We start from the raw sequence: 11,500 nt of genomic DNA on the forward strand, positions 1-11,500 counted from the left end.
GTGTTGCTGATTTCAGATTATTAATTGTTTCTAGCTTTTGTCAATGGAGGAGCTGCGGGAGAAACGCCTTACTGACCCTCGTCTTCCAAAGTAATATTTTGGGGGGTGCAATGTGTTGTTAAAGAATATGTATAAGATTCTATTTAGAGAACATTCATGTATCTAAAGCTAAGGATCTCTGATGACTAAGTTTGTTGCTTCAGAACTTACCGGAACAAAATTGCTACAACTAAATTCACCCCTTGGCCAATAGAGATACGGTTCTGTGAACCTACAACTTCAACAAATCAGACCAAATCTCCTCCCCAGGTAATACTTTGCAGGGGAAAAGAAGGGTAGATCAATTCTTTGCCTTTTTTAATACTTGTTTAAATGTTTTATGCAGTTTGAATTTTTGGTTTAGAACAAAGGAAAAACTTTCAGATGATCAGGCCTTGCATAGGTACATTATCTTGTATCAGCTTTTTATTTCTTTTACTCTACATGTTAATTTTGTTATTGCCTAAAGTCTTGTACTTATCTCAGTATGCCAAACCATATTCAATTCCGGAAGTGAAGACTACTCACAACAAAAAGAAGAAAAGCACGCAGATTTAATTAAAAGTTTGAAATCTAGCATGGACAACTTGAATAAGGAGGTAACATTTTAGGCACTATTATTTGTAACTACTCTTTCTTCATTCATCTATACTTCTAAATATAGTAAATTTATTTTCTAGTATCATGCGAAAGGTAACATGGATAGCATTTGCATTTTTCTTATATTCGAGTTGTGACTTTTATTGTTGTGTCTGGTGTAAATGTGATCTAAATTGTGTCTTCTTATTGCAGTTGGAAAAGATGAAAAAAGAGAATTCAACTCCTTCATGAAGTAAATAACTCATTTGCATTGATTGCCGTGAAACATGTCTTTTTCTTTGTTTAGATTCTTATAAATTTTATCCGTTGCTCAGGCTAATCAAGAACGGGGAAATATATTCCTTGTGTTCAAGGAAATATCTGTCACTGGCAATGCATTAAAAAGGGTTCTTGCTTTGGAGATTGAGCTTGCTGAAGCATTGCAGGCCAAGAAGAAATCAAGCATGCAATTTCAAAGGTACACCTTTCTTTTGGAGCAGTAATTAGATTTTGGTACATATAGATGCTAATTTTGGAAGCACTTCACTTAAATTTACCATTTTCTTTGTTCTCGGTTAAAATTTGATGACTGGTTAGAATCTAAATTCTGATATGCATCATCTTTTTTACTCTTTGAAATGAAGTAATGATCTTTTTCTTATTTTAGCTATCAATTGCATTTTAAAACAAGTACTTCGCTGATTGAATTAAACAATCTCCAAAAGATGTTAACACTGTTGTTTTGCACAATTAATTAATGTAGAAGAGTTTTATACTAACATCTAATTAAGAGTCACTTTTATCTACGTGGCAGTTCCTAATTTAATGGAGTAAATCATAATCCCACTACGTACTTATTCCAAATTAAAAGCTCCTTATGAATAATTGCTTGGTTTATATTCTTATTTATTTCATCAGCATACTAATTTCTTATAGTGTTTGATTTTGTACGTTACAGATTCAAGTGTCCTTTTGGTGAATGAAGCAATGCAATTAAGTACGTACCATGAGGAGGATTTATGTAGTGGTCTTATTTGTTTATTTTATTTGTTAGTTTGACTCCACTTACATTTGTTAAAATATGTGCTTAGTCATACAATATTACATCTTCTTAACTAGATGAAAGAGATGCCAACTACTTATAATGATAGTAACTTTACTCAAGAATTTCACAAGCTTTTCGAAATGATTGAATTATTAGTAACACCTTAGATTTGAACAATTTAAAATTCATTGCTACAAGTAAAAACAAATTCAGTTAAGAATGCCTTATTTTTCACGGTTGAATTAGATTATTGTATGGCATGGGAAGCAATGTCACAAAGTTGGAATAATGGTTTCTTAAATTTAATAACACATTAACGGTTCATATCTAAATTGAGTCTCTGTTTTTATTATTAGCAGCAATTGAACTTGAGATTAACTAAGGGTTACAAATAGTACAGCAGCTTGTTTTATATACTGATATGACAAATTTGGAATTGGTTAAGGGACATTTTTCTACTGCATGCAGGTTCTGGATTTCAGCCTTCATCCTCAAGAACTCAAGTTTGTGTCTTATAACACGATATACCACTCAATTAGGCAAGTTTCTTCCATCTTTTATTCCCTCTGATTCTTTTTAGCTGTCACTGTTGCTTTTTGGTACATCATTGATCAATTGACATTGGTCCAAGTAACATAAATAACATATAAATGGAAATAGAGAGAATATTATTGACTGTTGATAACTCAATGTAACTCATCCAATAGGTTGAAAATGACACCAAGTAGTGTTTTAATTAAGCTCTCTGCTGTTTCTGGAGATGCTTCAACAATGCATACTATGCAAGAGTTGGAGGAGTAAGCACATCTGAATTTAATTCCCTCTGGTTTGTTGCGGGGAACATCGTCGGTGGTCCTCGCCGGACTTGTTGCCACTACAAAAAAAGAAGTATAAAAGAGAAAGGAAGACCCAATCTCTCAGATCTAAAATTCCATCCGAAGACGCGAAGTTCCACCGAGTTTGCTGTCGCAGAAGGAGGAAACTTTTGGCCTCCAAATCTTATTCATCATCACTTAGCTAAGCTACTTGTCTTGTATATTCATATTCTAAGTAGTAAAAACAGCACTTATTAGATGGTTTAAATACATTATTAGTCTTGACTGATTAGTGTTTATTGCAATGCTTGTATTTTGGTAAGTTTAGTAAGACAAGATTTTGTATAGGAGTTATTACTTTTGATTTTCAATAATAAAAAATTATATATTATATTAATATTTTGTTTTTGAGTTATATAATATTTCATTTATGGATTATAATTTTTTGCTATTGTGAAATTTTAATCATAAAATTATTTATTTAACGCGATAAAAATGACGGTAAAAATTGTTAAAAACAACGATAAAAAATGTCACTGTCAGGGTAAAACGGCAGTTCAAAAATGCCATTTTAACCAACCAAAACGCTATTGTCAGGGTAAAAATGGTGGTTCAAAAATGCCATTTTAACCAACCAAAACACCACTCTGTCAGAGTAATAATGACGGTTCAAACCGCCGTTTTAACCTATCCAAAAACTGCCATTTTAACCTTGGAAATAACGGCGGTTTGAACTGCCGTTTTAACCAACCAAAACGCTACTCTGTCAGGGTAATAATGGCGGTTCAAACCGCCATTTTAACCAATTCAAAAACCGCCATTTTAACCCTGGAAATAACGGCGGTTTGAACCGCCATTTTAACCTATTCAAAAATCGCCGTTTTAACCCAGGGAATTGTGGCGGTTTTCAGAAAACCGCCGTAACAACCAGAATGGCGCCCAGAATTACGTCACTTTACGAAACTGCCATTATTGGTAATAATGGCGGTTCAAACCGCCGTAAATACCCAAAAAAACTGCCGTTTTTACCAGAATTTTTTGTAGTATTAAATTCCTTCTCTCGTGCCATCCTTCGCCAAATAAACTCACTCTCATCCTCGTTGCCATGCCCTCTAGTGCAGATTTTCTATATTCACAACTAACCGGCAAGTGCACTGGATCGTACCGAGTAATACCTTAGGTGAGTGAAGGTCGATCCCATGAGGATTGATGAATTGAGCAACAATGGTCGAATGGCTCACTTAGTCAGGCAAGCATAAAGTTGTTTTTTGAGGGTTGTAGAACACATTAAACAGTAAATTCAGAGAATTAGAAAGCAAATAATAAAAGTGGTATGAAATATATGAGAAAAAGCAGTTGAGATTTCGGAGTTGTTTATTCATCTGGATTAAGTTTTCTTACCAACTATTTTAATCATGCAAGATTCATTTCATGGCAAACTGCAATTGACTAAACCCTAATGTCTTAGAGATTTTGTCTACTCTTACCCAAAGACTAGAGGGTTAAGTTCAATTCTAGTTTATGGCCATAGAAACCCTAATTACCCAAAGCTAAGAGGATTATATGTCACATATCCCGATTAGTTCAAGTAGTTAGCAATTTAGGAGGAATTTGCTTTCAAGCTGTTGTTTAAGCCAGATAACTCTGTCGAGAATCACAAGAACACATATAGAATAAGGGTTATACTTTTGTTCTACCCAGATTCATAAGATGAAGAATGAAAGCAATCCTTGAAACATAATCAATACATTAATTAAATAGAAAAATAATAGTCTTAATCCATAGAAATAAACAGTGCTTCTAACCTTAACCAAGGAGGTTTAGTGGCTCATGACTCGCAGAGAAAACAAGGATTTCGAAAAGTAAAACGAGCGAAAGTGAGTAGATCCCCCCAAAGGGTGAATGTTTTCCCTTCTATATCTAACCTTATTTGATTTGAAACTAAAATAAAATAATAAATCCTAAAACTAAGAGATTTTATTTGTAATAAAAAATTACAAAAATAAAAGATAAAATAATAATTAAAAGCTAAATCCACTAAAGATGCTCCAAGAGTGAAAGATTTGCTTCAGATTGCCTGGCGCTAAACGCCAAGCTGGCGTTTAGCACCCAAAGGGGGCAGAATCTCCCTTTTGCTCACTGAGTTGCTGGCGCTAAGCGCCAGCTAGGCCTTTAGCGCCCAAGGGGGCAACGTCAATTCCTCACTTTCTTGCACAAAACTCTGCCAAATTGATCCGAATTTTACCTGAAATAATTAAAACACAAAGTAGCATCCAAGGAGGATTTTAACACTAAAATGTACTTAAACTCATTAAATTTTAACATAAAATAAGCAGAAAATAGGTATAAGATGCTCACACTTCACAACATCAAACATCAAAAATAGGCATTAGAACATTATTTTATGTGTTATGAAAAATAAAATAGAGAGTAGTAAACAGACAAGTTTTTCTAAAAGCTTTAGAAAGACAAATATAAGCTAAGGATCTCATAATCTTCAATTCATAAAACATTCAGGGAAAGATGAGGGAAGAGTATGAAGATAGTTTGTGATGTTAAAAGTAAGGAATTAAAAAAATGATGAGAAAGAAAAGAAAAGAAAAGAAAAGGATTAAAGAACCTTTGCCACAAGAAAGCAGAGAACAGAAAAGAAAAGAATATATTAGTTAAAGGAATCTCTGCCATAGGAGAGTAGAGAGTAAAGACTAAAAGAATTTAATGAACTTCTGCCACAAGAGAGTAGAGCACAGGAAAGAAAAGAATGTATTAACTAAACGGATATCTGCCACAGGAGAGTAGATCTCTGCCACAGGAGAGCAGATCTCTGCCACAGGAGAGCAGATCTCTGCCAAAGGAGAGCAGAGAACAAAGATAAAAAGACTTTAAAAGACTGTCTGTCACATGGGAGCAGATGCAACCTTGTTTGGGCTTTAGGACCAAATGTATAGTGGAGACGCCCACACACTGTGAACTGTTTTCCAGATGTAAGCATATTACAACATGTTTAAAAGTCACACTGTATGCGGCCTGGCTGTAAGACTTATATGCACACCGTATGCATCTGGAAAGCTATATCTGGGACTCGTGCCCGGGTAATGTCGGGAGTGGGTAGGCAACCGACACATGAACTCATGGCCTGCGATAGGACTAGACATGCATCATCTTTGTTGTGCATTTATATTTTACTTGATACGGTAAAATTGTTTGTGATTGTCTTCTTGTGTTTATGCAATCCTTAATGTTATTCTATATTGTGGTGATAAGATATTTCTCTGTAGAACTTGTATATTTCGTTGTGAATTTAATTGAACTGTGACGTGACTTGACTAACTACCCCCGATCCTACTAAGAACTTCCCAGTTCTTATTCCCTATTTCCACCCCCTTTCAGCTACAGGTGCGAAGGTTTAGTGCGGAGTTACAGGAGTATAGAAGATTATGTTTACGAGTTAAGTTATTAGATTTTATTTTCCCCTCATCGTTTATTGTTTTTAGTTTTTAGAGGGACAGGATTTGATTTTGAGAATCTTGAAATAAGTCTATGTATATAATGCTATGTGAATATATATATATATATATATATATATATATATATATATATGTATATATATATATATATATCTTTGTGATTAAGTGATTAAAAGTAAAAACTATTTTGTTTTCTTAATTAAAGTTTCGATTTGTATTCACAAAGGCTCAATATTAAATAAAGATAGTATAGAATAAAAAGGTTTAGAGGTAGGTAACGCCTGAGCTTTTGGTACGATTATGGGGTGCTAAAAGTTAGGGTGTTACAACTTTCGAAGACGAATTTGAGTAATTATTAATTTTAGGGATCACTTTAAGACTCGAGTGCAAGTTTAAGGACTACTTTGAGATTTAACTCTCTTTTAAATTTTGGTAAGTATGGATGATGAAAAACGTAGTCTTTGATCATGAAACACATCACTTAAAAAGCGCACCCTATTTCTAAATGCCGAAAGTGTAGTTTATGATATAAAAAAGTATAGCCTTTGAGAATAGATAACGATCGAATAGACATCCTCCACTAAAGTGTTTTCAAAACACATGCAGTCTTTGCCAAAAATATATTCTTTTTCATGTTAAACTATACCTTTTAAGAGTAATTGAATGGGTGATTTTTTTAATATTGAATATCCTAAAATTCATCCTTCATTAGTAGCTTTCTCATAACATACTTTTTTTTTTTTTGACTTTTCAGATATTCACCGCTGAATTTTTCTTGGGCGGCCGCGTAGAGAGAACTCAAAAGGATTCAGAAAAATTCAGTGTCCCCACAAATAGAAATCATTAATGTGACCAAATCCTCAACGACATTATTAAAACGAATCCTGCACCTTGTCAAAGTAATGTCCAATGTGTATAAAAGCCCTTATTAGCTTCGTCCTTCCACTTGCACTCACCATATCCGAAACACACCTTGCAATCTCTAAGCACACCATATTATATACTTCACCCTAATAATTATTAGTTAGCTTTCAGTAACCCTAATTAATCTTATTATATAGCTATCTGATCTTAATTCTATTCTAAAGCACCATGGCTCATCAAAGCCACATATCCACTGCATTTTTGCTAATATCAATAACAATCCTTTTTCATTCCGCGTTGTTAACCACAGCTGCTCTTGTTGAACCTGGTATTGCAATCATCTCTCGAATATTTTAATTTAAAAAATATTATTATGCACAAATGATCAATGAACATACATATAATTTGTGCGATGATGGTGCAGGGTACAAATATAATGAAAAGAGCAAGGAGGGACCTGAACATTGGGGAGATCTTAAGAAAGAATGGGAAGCATGTAAAAACGGGGACATGCAATCTCCTATTGATTTGTCCAATAAGAGAGTGCAAGTGGTGCCAATCACATCAAGGGAGATGAGGATGCACTACAAGCCTCAACGTGCTATTCTCGCTAACAGAGGCCACGACATCGCGGTCAAATGGCAGGGAGATGCTGGCTACCTTGACATCAATGGAACACACTTCTTCCTCCAACAAGCCCACTGGCACTGGCCTTCCGAGCATACCATCAACGGCCGAACCTATGACTTGGAGCTCCACATGGTTCATGTAAACACCCAGCCTGATGGAACAAATAAGACCGCTGTGTTTGCTCTTCTCTACAAATATGGCTCAATGCCCGATCCATTTTTGTCTAAGGTACCCTACATGCATACTAATTAAGTCGTTAAATTATTATCTTTCCGATCCTGAAAGCTAAAAGGTTAACGCCATTATTTGGTTTCAGTTGGGGAAGTATATGATGGAGATTCATGAGGAAGAGGAGGAGGAGAAAAGCATAGGAGTGGTTCATCCCTTGGAAATCAAGATGGGTGGCCATATGCACTACAGGTACATGGGATCTCTCACTGCTCCTCCTTGCACTGAAGGTGTCATTTGGACTATCAATAAAAAGGTACGTGTATGTATATACGGCTACAAATTTTACAAGTATCTCTAACAAGCAAATGCTACTGTATGTGACAATAAGATTTATTATTTTTGCTTAATATTTATAAAAAATATTTTATATGTAATATTTAAAGAATATGATATTAGTTATATTTTAATTTTGAAATTCTAAATATTAAATTATAATTTTTAAATTTTAAATTCTAAAAATATAAAAATAAAAATAATTATTTTTTATACTTATCATTTGATTATCTAAAAGTAATTAAATTTAATAAATGATTACAAAATTTTTAAACATACAATCTATTAAGTATGTAATTTATATTAATTGAATGGATCTCCTCATTCATGATCAGATAAGAAGTGTTTCAAGGGAGCAAGTGAAGTTGATGAAAGAAACAGTACTTAAATATGTAAGTATTAATAGACGTTTCTCAATTTGATAACCGGGCATGCATTATTATATATTTAATAAATGAAAACCTCTCGAAAAACCAATTTAAGTTTGTTGTTATGTGGAACAATGCAGTATGCAAAAAGGAATGCGAGGCCACTGCAGCACCTTAACGAGCGAGAGGTACAACTCTACCGGATAGCAAAGTCAAAGAACAAATATTAAGCACCACCATGTACTCTACTCTTGTGGACTTGAGGGCAACATTATTAATTTGATTTCAATTCATTTATTTATTCAACAATAATAATTAGCTTTTTTTCATTGTTGGAAACCCCAAGAATAATATATAGAATATTATTGTCTTCGTCTATTCTCATGATTTATTCACTATACAGAGTACTTATAAAGAGTTTGGATCTCCGGCGATAACCGTACCTTACCGCGCTCTATAGAGAAACCAAGGGATAACCTCCTATATAAAATGGAAAAATACATTCTAAACCCCCCTATATATATATATATATATATATATATATATATATAATGAAAATTATAAATTTAATCAGGATTGAATTTTTACTTTCTTCCTTTATTAATATACAATCTGAAGAAATTGTTTCTGAAGAAATTGTTTAGTCAATTATTCCATTTTAAATTGAAAACTCAAACTTTATAAAGTTTACGATGAACTTTTTATCAAAGAACAGATTAACTGCTAATATAATTAATGAATAATTACAACACTACCTAAACTAATTTTTATATTAACAAATTGACCACAATTAGAATAAAAATTTTAACAATCAATTAAAAAATTTTTTGATACAATTTAAATTCAAAAAAATTTATTTGAAACACAAAAAATATAATTATTATTAGAAAAATAAATTTTGGTGTCATAATTAACTTTATACACTTAAGCTAGCTTGGTATACCATCAATGAAAAAATTAAAATGAAAAAAGAAACTAGGAGAATAATTTGAGTAAAAACATATATCTTTAATCGACTCTTAGATAGTGTACAAAAATTTCTCTCATCACTTAATTAAACGATGTGGGCTTTCTTTCCTTTCTTTTCCAGTTTCAATAAATTGTCCTCAACAGAGAAAAGAAGTTAAAAAGCATATATTACCCCATAGAAAATAAAAGGGGTAATATATATGAAAAGACACGTCTAACACGATAGACCTTCCCCAGCTTGCGTCCTGCAGTGATGTCCACAAGGCATCCTCCTCAACGAGCAGTGGCTCTAGGCCCCCTGCGTGATTTCAGCCACATGCTCCTCGTGCGCTTTGACAATAGTCTCCTCGAATAGGCATTGATTTCATATTAGAGAAGATTTACTATTATTTAAATATAAATCATAACATTGAATAGGTGCAAGGGTTTAAATAACTCACCACAGTCTTTTGAGAGTGCTTCTTAACCCAATGGGGTGGTCATCGTTTCTCGTGTGCATCCTCTCGAATATCTCACTTTGAGGTGAAGGATTTGATAGTTTCAGAATGTTTGGATCATTAAATGATTTTGTAATAAAATATATTTTTTAAGTTTTTTAATAACTGTTAAATAGTCTTTATTTAATTTTAATTATAAATTAGTTATTTATATATTATTTAATTATAAAATTTATTTGTTATTTTATAAATTATTTTTTATCATTCATCTAGCATGTTTATTGAGAATCAAAAACTAAAATAATAACAAATTAGATATTCCATTAATCGTAATAAATATTTTGCAATTTTGATCGATCATAATTTTATCATTAATCCAGTTACATACATATTGGGTTGGAAAAATCGTGTTTGTTAGAAATTAAATCGATTGAAATTTAAGCTTCCCAAATTTCAATCGATTGGAATTGATACACAATCGATTGAATTTTGCAAAGCATGTGGAATTTTTCTTATTCAATCGATTGGTCATATTACCCAATCGATTGAAATCATCAAAGCCAATCGATTGGTTCTGTTATTCCTTCAGTAAATTCATTTCCAAAATCTTGTTTGGATTCATATTGTTCATCCATCATATTTTGGTTATATACTAGCTCTTCTTGTTGGTTAATGTCATCATCCTCATGGTATTGCTCATCCATCTCAGTGTCCGTATATATACCTCACATCTTAAAAATTTGCCAATGAAAAAATTTTCAGTACACTACGTCCTATAACACTAAAATCATTTTTACTTTTGTAAAAGATCTATTAAAAAAATATCATTTAAAAAAATATTATTTTTCAAAACTCCATCTTTCAACTTTAATTTTCCGATTTTTTTTTTAAATTTAGGGCGAGTTTGCCGCACTTTATATTTTTTCATAGAGTTCGTCTGACCCCCGAACTCTATAATTTTTATAGAGTTCGCCTAACCCCATAAAACTTCACTCGAAAATTTTTCAAAACCAACGAAACTCAAATTTTTAAGCCATTATCATTGTCTACAAGGTTGCGTTTGTTTACAAAGACAGAACACTGAGACAGGGACACTGAGACACAAAATTGTGTTTGGCAGATGAGACATGGACAGAGACAATATGTCCAGAGACACTGAATTAGTGTATTTTGTGTCCATCCTAACAGGAAGGACATGGAGGCACTAACAACGGATACAACTTATTTTTTATTTTTTCTTTCATTATTCTTGTTAATTTTTTATAATTATATTTTTTATTGTTATATTTTTCATCTCAAATTTTTTGAATGAAAAAAATGAGAATAAATTGAATTTTCATAATTTGTTCTAGTTTATCACCAAACAGAATACAAGAACACAAAATTTTGTGTCTCTGTCCATCAATGTCTTGTCCTGTCCTGTTCTCAGTGTCTTGTCTTGTCTGTTCTTAGAAACAAACGCAGCACAAGAGTACATAGGAGCACACAAAAATACACAAATAATAAGCATGACCTTTTTAACATTAATGGCAATCATTATCATCGTCTCTAAAAATACACAGATACACGGGAATAAGCCATATTTAACAAGAATTTTTTCTCATTATAAATTAAAAAAAACTATTATTTTTTCAATATTCTTGTGTACTCCTATATACTCTGAAGACGATGATAATGGTTGCCATTGTCTATTGTGAAGTTTAAGAATTTGAGTTAGCCATTTTTTTTTAGAATTTGAAGTGAGGTTCGTCGGGGGTTAGGCGAACTCTATAAAAATTATAGT

General features: G+C 32.6%; 1 protein-coding gene across 1 annotated transcript; it reads left to right on the forward strand.

The window, feature by feature from the left end:
- Positions 1-6,885: 6,885 nt before the first annotated feature.
- On the forward strand, positions 6,886-8,689 carry LOC112758042 (carbonic anhydrase Nec1). The gene is made up of 5 exons (XM_025806603.3): positions 6,886-7,137; positions 7,234-7,667; positions 7,756-7,923; positions 8,279-8,335; positions 8,452-8,689. Exons 1-5 carry the CDS (start codon positions 7,038-7,040, stop codon positions 8,539-8,541), a joined length of 849 nt encoding a protein of 282 aa, XP_025662388.1. The 5' UTR covers positions 6,886-7,037; the 3' UTR covers positions 8,542-8,689.
- The last annotated feature ends 2,811 nt before the right edge of the window (positions 8,690-11,500 follow it).

This window comes from Arachis hypogaea, chromosome 16, assembly GCF_003086295.3.
Source record: "Arachis hypogaea cultivar Tifrunner chromosome 16, arahy.Tifrunner.gnm2.J5K5, whole genome shotgun sequence".
Lineage (NCBI taxonomy): Eukaryota > Viridiplantae > Streptophyta > Magnoliopsida > Fabales > Fabaceae > Arachis > Arachis hypogaea.